Genomic DNA, 16,813 nt, shown 5'->3' with positions numbered 1-16,813 from the left:
GGGAGAGGTGGGTTTGGGAGAGGGGGTCCTGGGAGAGGGGGACCTGGGAGAGGGGTGGTTTGGGAGAGGGGGGCCTGGGAGATGGGGGGCCTGGGAGAGGAGGGGTTTGGGAGAGGGGGGGTTTGGGAGAGGGGGGGTTTGGGAGAGGTGGGTTTGGGAGAGTGGGGCCTGGGAGAGTGGGGCCTGGGGGAGGGGGGGTTTGGGAGAGGTGGGTTTGGGAGAGGGGGGCCTGGGAGAGGGAGGGGTTTGAGAGAGGATGGTTTGGGAGGGGGGGGGGGGGATTTATGAGAGGGTGGGAATGAACTGGGCAATTTAGCAGAGGGGCTGTTTAGCGCAGGGCTAATTCGTTGGCTTTGAAAGCAGACCAAAGCAGGCCAGCAGCACAGTTCAATTCCCGTACCAGCCTCCCCGAACAAGCGCCGGAATGTGGCGACTAGGGGCTTTTCACAGTAACTTCATTTGAAGCCTACTTGTGACAATAAGCGATTTTCATTTCATTTCACAACCAGTTTGGATTCAGAGTGAATGGCTTCAAAATTTAAACTGGCTCACTGACACATTAAACAGAACTATAAACATTGTCATTCTGTCAAAGGAACAGTATGGATACTGTGTGAATGCTCTTGTGTGAATTACTTTACCTTGGGATAACTGTGGATGCTGTGTGTGTGCATGTATGTGTGACTCACTCTGTGTTTATGGTACGGTGTATGTATGAGTGTGGGTGTGGGTTGTGTCGGTGTGGGTTGTGTGTGTGTGTGGGTTGTGTCGTGTGTGGGTTGTGTGTGTGTGTGGGTGTGTGTGTGTGTTATGTGTAAGTGTGTGGGTTGTGTGTGTGTCTGGGTTGTGTGTGTGTCTGGGTTGTGTGTGTGTCTGGGTTGTGTGTGTGTCTGGGTTGTGTGTGTGTCTGGGTTGTGTGTGTGTCTGGGTTGTGTGTGTGTCTGGGTTGTGTGTGTGTCTGGGTTGTGTGTGTCTGGGTTGTGTGTGTGTGGGTTGTGTGTGTGTGGGTTATGTGTGTCTGGGTTGTGTGTGTGTGTTATGTGTAAGTGTGTGGGTTGTGTGTGTGTCTGCGTTGTATGTGTGGGTTATATGTGTGTGTGGGTTATATGTGTGTGTGGGTTGTGTGTGTGTGGGTTGTGGGTATGTGTGGGTTGTGTGTGTGTGTGGGTTGTGTGTGTGTGTGGGTTGTGTGTGTGTGTGGGTTGTGTGTGTGTGTGTTATGTGTAAGTGTGTGGGTTGTGTGTGTGTCTGGGTTGTGTGTGTGTCTGGGTTGTGTGTGTGTGGGTTATGTGTGTCTGGGTTGTGTGTGTGTGTTATGTGTAAGTGTGTGGGTTGTGTGTATGTGTGGGTTGTGTGTGTGTCTGCGTTGTATGTGTGGGTTATGTGTGTGGGTTGTGTGTGTGGGTTGTGTGTGTGTCTGCGTTGTACGTGTGGGTTGTGTGTGTCTGGGTTGTGTGTGTGGGTTGTGTGTGTGGGTTGTGTGTGTGTGGGTTGTATGTGTGTGTGGGTTGTGTGTGTGTGGGTTGTATGTGTGTGTGGGTTGTGTGTGTGTGGGTTGTATGTGTGTGTGGGTTGTATGTGTGTGTGGGTTGTGTGTGTGTGGGTTGTATGTGTGTGTGGGTTGTGTGTGTGTGGGTTGTATGTGTGTGTGGGTTGTGTGTGTGTGGGTTGTATGTGTGTGGGTTGTGTGTGTGTGGGTTGTATGTGTGTGTGGGTTGTGTGTGTGTGTGGGTTGTGTGTGTGTGGGTTGTATGTGTGTGTGGGTTGTGTGTGTGTGGGTTGTGTGTGTGTGGGTTGTATGTGTGTGGGTTGTATGTGTGTGTGGGTTGTGTGTGTGTGGGTTGTATGTGTGTGTGGGTTGTGTGTGTGTGGGTTGCATGTGTGGGTTGTATGTGTGTGGGTTGTATGTGTGTGTGGGTTGTGTGTGTGTGGGTTGCATGTGTGGGTTGTATGTGTGTGGGTTGTATGTGTGTGTGGGTTGTGTGTGTGTGGGTTGCATGTGTGGGTTGTATGTGATGCACTATCAATTACCACAAAGACGAGAATAGTGGAACAATCGAGGCTTTATTGAGCAAGATGTTGTGCCTCCTGTAGCTGGAACCAGAGTGGCTGCAGCGCAGGGGAGCACACACATTTATACGCCGCCTACTGGGCAGAGCCAGCAGGCAGGGAGTTACCCTTATACCTTTAATATACGGGCAGTGCCATAATACATGTAATATACTACTAGTGGTAACGACCACATTCACCACCTGTGAAAAAAAGAGTTCGGCGGGGTGGTGGAAAATTTTACAAGTTAAGTCTGTCGGGGGATCTTGACCATCCTCTACGATCGCCTCAGTCCTGGTGGTGATGTGGGCGTCGACTTGGTTACCTGCGACTCCGGGAGCGTTTTGTCCTCATCTTCATAACCCCTGAGCGGAACCAGTGTGAGGACGGATCCCGCTGGGGTGGGGGCTGCGGTGAGGTTCACTGGGGCAAGGGGGAGTGGCGCAGGGGTGAAAGAGGCCTCAGCCACCAGGGGGAAAACTGTGGGGTGGATGAGTGGGCGGGCCTTATCCGCATAATTAGGGACCCACTGAGCGTAATAGGAGTAAAACCCCAGGCATTGTTTCAGGGCCTTGGGGCAGTGGGAGAGAGGGTGTTCCAGGAGGGGGTGCATGCGGTCGGGGTCGGGCCCTAGGACTCCATTTTCCACTACGTAGCCAAGGATGGCTAAGTGTTGGTGCGGAACACTCATTTCTCCTAATTATATGTGAGATTAAGGAGTTTGGCGGTCTGGAGGAATTTTTGGAGGTCCGTGTCGTGGTCCTGCTGATCGTGGCCGCAGATGGTGACATTATCTAGGTACGGGAGGATGGCCCGCAGACCGTACCGGTCAACCATTCGGTCCGTCTCTCGCTGGAAGATCGAGACCCCATTAGTGAAGCCAAAGGGAACCCTAAGGCAGTGATAGAGGCGGCCAGCTGCTTCGATTGCAGTGTATTGGCGGTCCTCCGGGTGGATGGGGAGCTGGTGGTACGCGGACTTCAAGTCCACTGTGTCAAGTCTCGATACTGTGCAATCTGATTGACCATGTCAGATATACGTGGGAGGGGTACGCGTCGAGCTGCCAGTGTACCGATTGATGGTCTGACTGTCGTCAATGACCATCCTGTGCTTCTCCCCAGTCTTCACTACCACCACTTGAGCTCTCCAGGGGCTGTTGCTGGCCTCAATGATCCCCTTCCCGCAGAAGCCGTTGGACCTCCAACTTGATGAAGGTCCTGTCCTGGGCACTGTACCGTCTGCTCCTAGTGGCGATGGGTTTGCAATCCGGAGTGAGGTTCGCAAACAGGAAAGGTGGATCGACCTTAAGGGTTGTGAGGCCGCAGACGGTGAGGCAGGGTAGGGGTCCGCCAAATTTTAAAGTTAGGCTTTGGAGATGGCACTGAAAATCTAGGCCGAGTAACAGGGCAGCGCAGAGGTGGGGTAGGACGTAGAGCTGAAAGTTGCTGAACTCTACGCCTTGGACGGTGAGGTTCGCGATGCAGTACCCCCGGATTTCCACAGAATAGGCTCCGGAGGCCAGGGATATTTTCTGGGTGACGGGGTGTACCGGGACGGAGCAGCGCCTTACCATAGTGGGGTGGATGAAGCTCTCTGTGCTCCCGGAGTCAAAAGGGCAGGTCGTCTTGTGCCCATCCAGCTTCACCGTCGTCGTCGCGGCCGTGAGGTTGCGGGGCCGGAACTGATCCAGGGTGAGAGAGGCGCGCTGCGGCAGATGCTGGGAGGTCTCGGTCTGGCCAGCGGTGGCGGAGGTAACGGCGGGCGATCGCCGTCCAAAATGGCGGCGAAGGGCTGCCGGTGGCCCATGGGCCACACATGGCTTGCAATGAGGAAGATGGAGGCGGCCACGGGCCGCATGTGGGGGGTGTAGGAACGCTGGGCCTGGAAACAGCAACGACTGACTGGGCCTGGCAAACAGAAGCGAAGTATCCTTTCTTCCCACACCCGTTGCAGGTCACGCTCCACGCTGGGCAGTGCTGCCTGGGGTGTTTGTTTTGTCTGCAAAAATAACACTTGGGCCCCCCAGAGTTGGCTGGCTGCCGCGTGGTGCAGGCTTGCGGTGAGCTGGAGTCGGCAGCTGGTGGGGCCCACGAGGGTGCCGCGTGGTCGGGGGCGTAGGACTGAACGTTATGGGAGGCCACTTCTAACGAATTAGCAAGCTGCCTAGTTCCTGCAAGATCGAGTGTACCCCCTTCCAGTAGCTGCTGTCGGACGTACACAGACCTCATGCCCGTGACGTAAGCGTCTCTAATTAAATGTTCTGTGTGCTGGCAGTTACAGTTCCTCCCTAGGATGTGCAGGGCATACCAGAAATCGTCCAGAGACTCCCCGGGGAGTTGCTGTCTCGTGGCCAGGAGGTGCCTGGTGTATAGTTGATCGACTGGTCGAACGTAATGTCCCTTCAGGAGCTACATCGCTTCGGAGTAGGTGGGCGCATCCCGGATGAGGGGAAAAATGTCAGGGCTCACCCGTGAATAGAGGACTTGGAGCTTCTGCGAGTCCGAGGGTTCTTCAGCAGCTTTTCTGAGATAGCTTTCGAAGCAGGCTAGCCAGTGGTCAAAGGTGGATGTAGCGTTGGCTGCCTGAGGGCTCAGCTGCAGGTGATCAGGCTTGATGCGGAGATCCATTGTTTAAAAAATCTCGCTCAATAAATTGATGCACTATCAATTACCACAAAGACGAGAATAGTGGAACAATCGAGGCTTTATTGAGCAAGATGTTGTGCCTCCTGTAGCTGGAACCAGAGTGGCTGCAGCACAGGGGAGCACACACATTTATACGCCGCCTACTGGGCAGAGCCAGCAGGCAGGGAGTTACCCTTATACCTTTAATATACGGGCAGTGCCATAATACATATAATATGCCACTAGTGGTGACTACCACAGTGTGTATGTGTGTGTGTTGCGTGTAAGTGTGTGGGTTGTGTATGTGTGGGTGTGGGTTGTGTCGGTCTGGGTTGTGTGTGTTGTGTGTGGGCTGTGTGTGTGGGTTGTATGTATGTGTGTGTGTTGTGTGTAAGTGTGTGTAAGTGTGTTGGTTGTGTGTGTATGTGTGTAAGTGTGTGGGCTGTGTGTGTGGGTTGTATGTATGTGTGTGTGTTGTGTGTAAGTGTGTGGGCTGTGTGTGTGGGTTTGTATGTATGTGTGTGTGTTGTGTGTAAGTGTGTGGGTTGTGTGTGTATGTGTGTAAGTGTGTGGGTTGTGTGTGTGTGGGTTGTATGTATGTGTGTGTGTTGTGTGTAAGTGTGTGGGCTGTGTGTGTGGGTTGTATGTATGTGTGTGTGTTGTGTGTAAGTGTGTGGGTTGTGTGTGTGGGTTGTGTATGTGTGGGTGTGGGTTGTGTCGGTCTGGGCTGTGTGTGTTGTGAGTGTGTGGGCTGTGTGTGTGGGTTGTATGTATGTGTGTGTGTTGTGTGTAAGTGTGTGGGTTGTGTGTGTGTGGGATGTGTGTGTGTGTAGTTTGTGTGTATGTTATGTGTGTATGTTTGTTTGTTTCTGTGTGTGTGTGTGTGGGCTGTATGTCTGTCTCACACTATGTCTTTTTTCCCTCCCAGATGTTCTCTACAGCAGGAATGTGTTAATTCCAACGAGCCATTGTTCTGGACCACACTGAGCTCAGGAATGCAGCGGTGCCCAAGCATGAGCATTGTACCATCGGAAATCGATGCTGCCAGCAGAGCCCAATTGGTAATGTATCAACTTCAGCACCTGCCTCCTCGTTGTTACTCTCCGCTCCACTAACAGCAGCCTTGGAATAATAATAATAATAATTGTTTATTGTCACAAGTATGAAGTTACTGTGAAAAGCCCCGAGCCAGCGTTTTAAAAATACTGATGGAAGTGAAGGGCAATATTCAATCTAGATTTTGAACATTTAAGGTCCAATAGTGAGTGTGGTTAGTAATGACCCTGACCAATAGTGAGTGTGGTTAGTAATGATCCTGACCAATAGTGAGTGTGGTTAGTAATGATCCTGACCATAGTAATGATCCTGACCAATAGTGAGTGTGGTTAGTAATGATCCTGACCAATAGTGAGTGTGGTTAGTAATGATCCTGACCATAGTAATGATCCTGACCAATAGTGAGTGTGGTTAGTAATGACCCTGACCAATAGTGAGTGTGGTTAGTAATGATCCTGACCAATAGTGAGTGTGGTTAGTAATGATCCTGACCAATTGTGAGTGTAGTCAGTAATGATCCTGACCAATAGTGAGTGTGGTTAGTAATGACCCTGACCAATAGTGAGTGTGGTTAGTAATGACCCTGACCAATAGTGAGTGTGGTTAGTAATGACCCTGACCAATAGTGAGTGTGGTTAGTAATGATCCTGACCAATAGTGAGTGTGGTTAGTAATGACCCTGACCAATAGTGAGTGTGGTTAGTAATGACCCTGACCAATAGTGAGTGTGGTTAGTAATGATCCTGACCAATAGTGAGTGTGGTTAGTAATGACCCTGACCAATAGTGAGTGTGGTTAGTAATGACCCTGACCAATAGTGAGTGTGGTTAGTAATGATCCTGACCAATAGTGAGTGTGGTTAGTAATGACCCTGACCAATAGTGAGTGTGGTTAGTAATGACCCTGACCAATAGTGAATGTGGTTAGTAATGATCCTGTGCAATAGTGAGTGTGGTTAGTAATGATCCTGACCAATAGTGAATGTGGTTAGTAATGACCCTGACCAATAGTGAGTGTGGTTAGTAATGATCCTGACCAATAGTGAGTGTGGTTAGTAATGACCCTGACCAATAGTGCGTGTGGTTAGTAATGACCCTGACCAATAGTGAATGTGGTTAGTAATGATCCTGTGCAATAGTGAGTGTGGTTAGTAATGATCCTGACCAATAGTGAATGTGGTTAGTAATGACCCTGACCAATAGTGAGTGTGGTTAGTAATGACCCTGACCAATAGTGAATGTGGTTAGTAATGACCCTGACCAATAGTGAGTGTGGTTAGTAATGATCCTGACCAATAGTGAGTGTGGTTAGTAATGATCCTGACCAATAGTGAGTGTGGTTAGTAATGATCCTGACCAATAGTGAATGTGGTTAGTAATGACCCTGACCAATAGTGAGTGTGGTTAGTAATGACCCTGACCAATAGTGAGTGTGGTTAGTAATGATCCTGACCAATAGTGAGTGTGGTTAGTAATGATCCTGACCAATAGTGAGTGTGGTTATTAATGATCCTGACCAATAGTGAGTGTGGTTAGTAATGATCCTGACCAACAGTGAGTGTGGTTAGTAATGATCCTGACCAATAGTGAGTGTGGTTAGTAATGACCCTGACCAATAGTGAGTATGGTTAGTAATGATCCTGACCAATAGTGAGTGTGATTAGTAATGATCCTGACCAATAGTGAGTGTGGTTAGTAATGATCCTGACCAATAGTGAGTGTGGTGAGTAAAGATCCTGACCAATAGTGAGTGTGGTCAGTAATGATCCTGACCAATAGTGAGTGTGGTTAGTAATGATCCTGACCAATAGTGAGTGTAGTCAGTAATGATCCTGACCAATAGTGAGTGTGGTTAGTAAAGATCCTGACCAATAGTGAGTGTGGTTAGTAATGATCCTGACCAGTAGTAAGTGTCATCAGTAATGATCCTGACCAATAGTGAGTGTCATCAGTAATGATCCTGACCAATAGTGAGTGTGGTTAGTAATGATCCTGACCAATTGTGAGTGTGGTTAATAAAGATCCTGACCAATAGTGAGTGTGGTCAGTAATGATCCTGACCAATAGTGAGTGTGGTCAGTAATGATCCTGACCAATAGTGAGTGTGGTTAGTAATGATCCTGACCAATAGTGAGTGTGGTCAGTAATGATCCTGGCCAATAGTGAGTGTGGTTAGTAATGATCCTGACCAATAGTGAGTGTGGTTAGTAATGACCCTGACCAATAGTGAGTGTGGTTAGTAATGATCCTGACCAATAGCGAGTGTGGTTAGTAATGATCCTGACCAATAGTGAGTGTGGTTAGTAATGATCCTGACCAATAGTGAGTGTGGTTAGTAATGACCCTGACCAATAGTGAGTGTGGTTAGTAATGATCCTGACCAATAGTGAGTGTGGTTAGTAATGATCCAGACCAATAGTGAGTGTGGTTAGTAATGATCCTGACCAATAGTGAGTGTGGTTAGTAATGATCCTGACCAATAGTGAGTGTGGTTAGTAATGATCCTGGCCAATTGTGAGTGTGGTTAGTAATGATCCTGGCCAATTGTGAGTGTGGTTAGTAATGACCCTGACCAATAGTGAGTGTGGTTAGTAATGATCCTGTGCAATAGTGAGTGTGGTTAGTAATGATCCTGACCAACAGTGAGTGTGGTTAGTAATGACCATGACCAATAGTGAGTGTGGTTAGTAATTATCCTGACCAATAGTGAGTGTGGTTAGTCATGGCCCTGACTATCTTGAGTGAGATTAGTAATGATCGTGACCATCCCAAAAGGCTGTGGTCTGCCGGTAAGAGGTGGTGATTGGATCCTATCCCACCGGGATGCGTTCCTGAATTCCAAGATCTTGGTTTTGATTCTGGAAGCAAGAAGGAGAGGAAACTCTGCTAATTGTTCAGAATAGTTGATGTCAATCTGATAAGACCTCTAGAAGCCAGCAGTGGGTGCTATCTCTGTCTCCAGAGGGCATGTGGGTGCTATCTCTGTCTCCAGAGGGTATGTGGGTGCTATCTCTGTCTCCAGAGGGCATGTGGGTGCTATCTCTGTCTCCAGAGGGCATGTGGGTGCTATCTCTGTCTCCAGAGGGCATGTGGGTGCTATCTCTGTCTCCAGAGGGTATGTGGGTGCTATCACTGTCTCCAGAGGGCATGTGGGTTCTATCTCTGTCTCCAGAGGGTATGTGGGTGCTATCTCTGTCTCCAGAGTGCATGTGGGTGCTATCTCTGTCTCCAGAGGGCATGTGGGTTCTATCTCTGTCTCCAGAGGGTATGTGGGTGCTATCACTGTCTCCAGAGGGTATGTGGGTGCTATCTCTGTCTCCAGAGGGCATGTGGGTGCTATATCTGTCTCCAGAGGGCATGTGGGTGCTATCACTGTCTCCAGAGGGCATGTGGGTGCTATCACTGTCTCCAGAGGGTATGTGGGTGCTATCTCTGTCTCCAGAGGGCATGTGGGTGCTATCTCAAATACTAGTGTTTTGTGTTTAAACAAAGGAGATTACAAGGGGATGAGAGAAGAACTAGCTAAGGTAGACTGGGAGCTAAGACTTTATGGTGGAACAGTTGAGGAACAGTGGAGAACCTTCCAAGCGATTTTTCACAGTGCTCAGCAAAGGTTTATACCAACAAAAAGGAAGGACGGAAGAAAGAGGGAAAATCGACCGTGGATATCTAAGGAAATAAGGGAGAGTATCAAATTGAAGGAAAAAGCATATAAAGTGGCAAAGATTGCTGGGAGATTAGAGGACTGGGAAATCTTTAGGGGGCAACAGAAAGCTACTAAAAAAGCTATAAAGAAGAGTAAGATAGAGTATGAGAGTAAACTTGCTCAGAATATAAAAACAGACAGTAAAAGTTTTTACAAATATATAAGACAAAAAAGAGTGGCTAAGGTAAATATTGGTCCTTTAGAGGATGAGAAGGGAGTTTTAATAATGGGAAATGAGGAAATGGCTGAGGAACTGAACAGGTTTTTTGGGTCGGTCTTCACAGTGGAAGACACAAATAACATGCCAGTGACTGATAGAAATGAGGCTATGACAGGTGAGGACCTTGAGAGGATTGTTATCACTAAGGAGGGAGTGATAGGCAAGCTAATGGGGCTAAAGGTAGACAAGTCTCCTGGCCCTGATGGAATGCATCCCAGAGTGCTAAAAGAGATGGCTAGGGAAATTGCAGATGCACTAGTGATAATTTACCGAAATTCACTAGACTCTGGGGTGGTCCCGGTGGATTGGAAATTAGCAAACGTGACGCCACTGTTTAAAAAAGGAGGTAGGCAGAAAGCAGGAAATTATAGGCCAGTGAGTTTAACTTCGGTAATAGGGAAGATGCTGGAATCTATCATCAAGGAAGAAATTGCGAGGCATCTGGATAGAAATTGTCCCATTGGGCAGACGCAGCATGGGTTCGTAAAAGGCAGGTCGTGCCTAACTAATTTAGTGGAATTTTTTGAGGACATTACCAGTGCAGTAGATAACGGGGAGCCGATGGATGTGGTATATCTGGATTTCCAGAAAGCCTTTGACAAGGTGCCACACAAAAGGTTGCTGCATAAGATAAAGATGCATGGCATTAAGGGTAAAGTAGTAGCATGGATAGAGGATTGGTTAATTAATAGAAAGCAAAGAGTTGGGATAAATGGGTGTTTCTCTGGTTGGCAATCAGTAGCTAGTTGTGTCCCTCAGGGATCCGTGTTGGGCCCACAATTGTTCACAATTTACATTGATGATTTGGAGTTGGGGACCAAGGGCAATGTGTCCAAGTTTGCAGATGACACTAAGATGAGTGGTAAAGCGAAAAGTGCAGAGGATACTGGAAGTCTGAAGAGGGATTTGGATAGGTTAAGTGAATGGGCTCGGGTCTGGCAGATGGAATACAATGTTGACAAATGTGAGGTTATCCATTTTGGTAGGAATAACAGCAAACGGGATTATTATTTAAACGATACAATATTAAAGCATGCCGCTGTTCAGAGAGACTTGGGTGTGCTAGTGCATGAGTCACAGAAGGTTGGTTTACAAGTGCAACAGGTGATTAAGAAGGCAAATGGAATTTTGTCCTTCATTGCTAGAGGGATGGAGTTTAAGACTAGGGAGGTTATGTTGCAATTGTATAAGGTGTTAGTGCGGCCACACCTGGAGTATTGTGTTCAGTTTTGGTCTCCTTACTTGAGAAAGGACGTACTGGCGCTGGAGGGTGTGCAGAGGAGATTCACTTGGTTAATCCCAGAGCTGAAGGGGTTGGATTATGAGGAGAGGTTGAGTAGACTGGGACTGTACTCGTTGGAATTTAGAAGGATGAGGGGGGATCTTATAGAAACATTTAAAATTATGAAGGGAATAGATAGGATAGATGCGGGCAGGTTGTTTCCACTGGCGGGTGACAGCAGAACTAGGGGGCATAGCCTCAAATAAGGGGAAGTAGATTTAGAACTGAGTTTAGGAGGAACTTCTTCACCCAAAGGGTTGTGAATCTATGGAATTCCTTGCCCAGTGAAGCAGTTGAGGCTCCTTCATTACATGTTTTTAAGGTAAAGATAGATAGTTTTTTGAAGAATAAAGGGATTAAGGGTTATGGTGTTCGGGCCGGAAAGTGGAGCTGAGTCCACAAAAGATCAGCCATGATCTCATTGAATGGTGGAGCAGGCTCGAGGGGCCAGATGGCCTACTCCTGCTCCTAGTTCTTATGTTCTTATGTTCTTATGTTCTTATGTTCTTATGTTATCTGTCTCCAGAGGGCATGTGGGTGCTATCACTGTCTCCAGAGGGCATGTGGGTGCTATCACTGTCTCCAGAGGGCATGTGGGTGCCATCTCTGTCTCCAGAGGGCATGTGGGTGCTATCTCTGTCTCCAGAGGGCATGTGGGTGCTATCACTGTCTCCAGAGGGCATGTGGGTGCTATCACTGTCTCCAGAGGGCATGTGGGTGCTATCACTGTCTCCAGAGGGCATGTGGGTGCTATCACTGTCTCCAGAGGGCATGTGGGTGCTATCTCTGTCTCCAGAGGGCATGTGGGTGCTATCACTGTCTCCAGAGGGCATGTGGGTGCTATCACTGTCTCCAGAGGGCATGTGGGTGCTATCACTGTCTCCAGAGGGCATGTGGGTGCTGTTTTTCAGAAACTACTGAGGTCTGAATACAAAACATGAACTGAGAGCAAAGTTTGAAGCGAAGCAAGGTGCCACTAAAGTAAAGTGCGAGTACTGCATTTCTGAACTACAGAGAACCTGAATGAATTAATTTACAGAGAAGATCATTAAAGACTGCAAACCAAAGACTTTAATCTGAAAACTTGCTGTGAAGAAAGTGTGCTAAAACTATCATCTGAAATAATGGGCGGGATTCTGCCATAATCGGTGGGGCGGGCATCTCCGGCGGAAAGGAGTGGCGTGAACCACTCAGGCATTGGGCTGCCCCAAAGGTGCGGAATCCTCCGCACTTTCAGGGGCTAGGCTGGTGCCGGAGTGGTTTGCGGCACGCTGGCCGGCGTGGAAGGGGCTTGGCTCGCCGAGTTTCCCGGCCCCGACACCGGAGAATTCGGCAGCCGGTGGGAGCGGGATTCACGCTGCTCCCCCCCCCCCCCCCCGGCGATTCTCCGACCCGGCGGGGAGTCGGAGAATCCCGCCCCAGGTGATTGTAATTATTGGACAGCCATGTACCAAAGACTTTGGGTATTTTTAGAAGAATTATTGGTTAATTCAGCAGTGTCGTGACTTCGGGACACGTGGGGGTGGGACTGACCGCGCACTAGCCCAGGGTGGCATAAGAAACTTCTCAGCTGGTGAATCCGTACTCACCCATATTGAACACCACTTGGAGGAAGCACTGAGCGTGAAACAGGCACAGAATGTAATCTGAATTGGTGATTTCAATGTCTAGCACCAAGAGTGGCTTGGTAGCATCACTATAGGCTAAGTTGGCTAACTCCTGCCAGACTTGGCAGGTGGTGAGAGAATCAACAAGATGGAAAAAGCTACTTGTCCTTACCAATATATCCATTACAGATGCATCTGTCCATGACAGAATTGGTAGAAATTACCACTGTACAGTCTTGTGTTTAACTCCAGGTTGTAACAATAAACCTGAGGCATTCACGGCAATCTTCAGGCAGAGGTGTCGAGGGATGATCTATCTGGGTTTCCTCCGGAGGTCCCCAGCATCACAGGTATCAGTCTTCAGCCAATCTAATTCATTTCACATGGTATTAATAAACAGCTCAAACATTCAGTTACCTGGATCCTGAGCTCTGGAAATCCCTTCCTAAACCTCTCGCTTTCCTCCTCAAAAGGACGACTTAAAACCCACCTCTCTGACAAACTTTTGTTCAACTGATTGATTATCTCCTTATGTGACTGTGGTGAATCACAGTAGCGTAATTCACACTGTATTACACATGTTGTACTATGTCTCTGTGAGCTCGGCACACAAGCAGTTGCGCTGCTCTGCCACTAGGGGGAGATGCACTGGGAGTGTACAAGAGTTTGTACTGAGCTCCAACCTTGGCTCCACCCACGGCTCCTCCCCCCTAACCGGAAGTATAAAGGTTGATGCTGAGAGCCTGCCTGCCAGTTCATCTGGAGTTCATCTCGTCACAGGCAGGCTCTGTTGTAAGACGATTAAAACCACTGTTCACATCTAACCACGTGTTGCGTGAATTGATGGTCTCATCAATGTAATCGTCTTAAGAAACAGTAAGGAATGACCATGGAATCAGCCCTCAAGCCTAACCGACTGGAACTCGACCCGCAGGATGCAGAGGCGAAAGGAATCTTTTCGCATTGGCTCCAATGTTTTAAGGCCTACCTGGCTGAAGCAAGCACCCCAGAAATGACGGAGGAGCAGAAACTCAGTCTACTGCATGCGAGGGTGAGCCATCGTATATCTACTCAGCTAAACTGTACCGGCTCATATACAGAGGCCCTGGCCCTACTCGATAGAATGTACGTGAGGTCTATCAATGAGGTCTGCACGCGCCACGTTTTTACTACTCGCCGCCAGCGCCCTACAGAATTGCTAGAAGAATTCCTCAGAGACTTAAAAGCCTTATCCCGGGACTGTAATTATCAGGCTGTAACTGCTACAGAGCATAGAGAACTTGCTGTCCGCGATGTCTTTGTTGCAGGCCTGAGATCGAATTACGTGCGCCAGTGACTGCTGGAGAAGGGGGTCCTAAATTTAGAAGATACTGTTGAACTCGCTACAACTATGGAGGTCTCATTTCGTAGCCTCACCTCGTTTCCTGCCGACTGCGCGACCCCGTCATGGGCCCCCGACCAGCAACTCCCCCAGGCCTGCGCCGCACGGCCACCCAGCCACCATGCTGCCCCAGCCTGCCACTTTTGTGGCCAGCCCCAGCACCCGCGGCAGCACTGCCCGGCCCGCAACGTGACCTGCAGCAGCTGCGGGCGAAAAGGCCACTACGCCAGAGTGTGCCTGGCAAGGAAGGCCCCAGCCCCTAAAACTCCAGCGGCACAAAGTAATCGCTCTCCGCACTCGCAGGCCCCGGAACACAGCGGCCTATGCCCCGACTCCGCCCCCACCCGCCACGTGCGATCCATGGGTGCCGCCATCTTGACGGACCCCCACCACGCGGTCCACCACGGACGACTCATGGGGGCCGCCATCTTGGACGCCATCTTCCTCGCCGCCCGCCACGTGCGATCCACGGGGGCGGACATCTTGGGCCCCATCCTCTCCACACTCAGAAAACTCGATGGAAGACTGCGACCACAGCGGGCACTCATCACGGGGCCATCCCAGCGCAGCCGACCGAGCCGCCGACTACGTGCAACTCAACGCAGTCACACTGGACCAATCGCGCCCAAAGCATCTCAACAACTCTATGACGACGGTCCAAATCAACAGGTACAGTACACCGTGCCTTTTCGACTCCGGGAGCACTGAGAGCTTCGTACACCCAGATCTGGTAAGACGCTGTTCTCCTGCACGGCAAACTATCTCCCTCGCTTCGGGTTCCCACTCTGTCCATATCCAAGGGCGCACCGTCGCAACTCTAACAATCCAAGGCGCTAGCTATTATAAATTCCAACTATACGTCCTGCCCGAACTCTGCGCCCCACTCTTATTAGGACTCGACTTTCAATGCAATCTCAAGAGCCACGCTACAAATCTCCCTCCCTCCTCTCTTTGCCAACCTCACTCTGGACTGTAAACCCATAGCCACTCGCAGCAGGCGGTACAGCCGAAGGACAGGCTGTTCATTCGATCCGAGGTCCGGAGACTTGTACGTGAGGGGATCACAGAGGCCAGTAACAGTCCCTGGAGAGCTCAGGTGGTGGTCGTCAAGACCGGGGAAAAATTCCGCATGGTCATAGACTATAGTCAGACTATTAATCGGTTTACGCTCCTCGACGCGTACCCCCTCCCCAGGATTGCAGACATGGTGAATCAGATTGCTCAGTTTCGGATTTTTTCCACGGTGGATTTGAAGTCTGCATACCACCAACTCCCAATCCGCCCGGAGGACCGCCACTTCACGGCGTTTGAGGCCAATGGCCGCCTCTTCCACTTCCTCCGGGTCCCCTTTGGCGTCACGAATGGAGTTTCAGTGTTCCAACGAGCAATGGACCGAATGGTGGACCAGTATGAGCTGCGGGCCACGTTTCCGTACTTGGATAACGTCACCATCTGCGGATATGACCAGCAGGACCACGATGCCAACCTCAACCGATTTCTCCAGATGGCCCAGAAGCTTAACCTCACTTACAACAAGGAGAAATGCATTTTCCGCATGACCAGACGAGCCATCCTCGGCTATGTCGTGGAAAATGGAGTCCTGGGTCCCGACCCGGACCGTATTCGCTTAGAACTCCCTTTCCCTCATTGTCCCAAGGCCCTCAAACGGTGCTTGGGATTCTTTTCGTATTATGCCCAGTGAGTCCCCCAATATGCGGACAAAGCCCGCCCACTCTTTAAGGCCACACTTTTTCCCCTGTCAGCTGAGGCACGCTAGGCCTTCAACTGCATCAAGGAGGACATCGCCAAGGCTGCCATGCGGGCGGTGGATGAATCCGTCCCTTTCCAGGTTGAGAGCGATGCCTCAGAGGTCGCTCTAGCAGCCACACTAAATTAGGCAGGGAGACCAGTCGCATTTTTCTCCCGAACCCTCTCCGCTTCGGAACTCCGACACTCCTCAGTCGAAAAGGAAGCACAAGCCATTGTGGAGGCTATCCGTCACTGGAGGCACTACCTCGCAGGTAGAAGGTTCACCCTCATCACCGACCAAAGATCAGTTGCCTTCATGTTTGACAACTCGTAAAGGGGCACAATTAAAAATGATAAAATTCTGAGGTGGAGGATCAAACTCTCCACCTACAATTACGATATTATCTATCGACCGGGGAAGCTGAACGAGCCCCCAGATGCCCTGTCCCGCGGGACGTGTGCCAGCGCACAGAGCGATCGCTTAAAAACCATCCACAATGACATCTGCCACCCGGGGGTCACCCGGCTCGCCCACTACATTAAAGCCCGAAATCTGCCTTTCTCCACCGAGGAGGTAAAAGCCATCACCAGGGATTGCCCGATCTGCGTGGAGTGCACTTCTACAGACCAGGCAGGGCCCACCTGGTCAAGGCTTCTAGGACCTTTGAACGCCTCGCTATCGATTTCAAAGGGCCACTCCCCTCGACTAACAGGAATGTGTACTTCCTGAACGTCATAGACGAGTTCTCCCGTTTTCCCTTTGCTATCCTGTGCCCTGATATGACCTCCCACACAGTCATTAGGGCCCTGCATAGTATCTTCACCCTGTTTGGTTTCCCCAGCTATGTACACAGCGACCGGGGTTCGTCCTTTATGAGTGATGAGCTGCGTCAGTACCTGCTCGGCAGGGGCATCACCTCGAGCAGGACTACCAGCGATAACCCCAGGGGGAACGGGCAGGTGGAGAGGGAGAATGCGACGGTCTGGAAGACCGTCCTACTGACCCTCCGGTCCAGGAATCTCCCATTCTCCCATTGGCAAGAAGTCCTCCCCGACGCGCTCCACGCTATTAGGTCCCTCTTATGTACCGCTACCAACCAGACCCTTCACGAGCGGCTCTTTACTTTTTCCAGGGGCACT

General features: G+C 50.1%; 1 protein-coding gene across 1 annotated transcript in view; it reads left to right on the top strand.

Moving 5' to 3' along the window:
- plxnd1 (plexin D1) overlaps positions 1-16,813 on the top strand; it is a 185,107-nt gene that overhangs the window by 28,007 nt on the left and 140,287 nt on the right. Inside the window, exon 5 of the mRNA XM_038812197.1 lies at positions 5,602-5,734. Within this exon, the coding sequence (XP_038668125.1) occupies positions 5,602-5,734 (133 nt within the window). The remainder of the gene's footprint in view (positions 1-5,601; positions 5,735-16,813) is intronic.

Source organism: Scyliorhinus canicula, chromosome 11 (genome assembly GCF_902713615.1).
Source record: "Scyliorhinus canicula chromosome 11, sScyCan1.1, whole genome shotgun sequence".
Lineage (NCBI taxonomy): Eukaryota > Metazoa > Chordata > Chondrichthyes > Carcharhiniformes > Scyliorhinidae > Scyliorhinus > Scyliorhinus canicula.
This window is presented reverse-complemented; position numbering and strand designations above follow the sequence as displayed.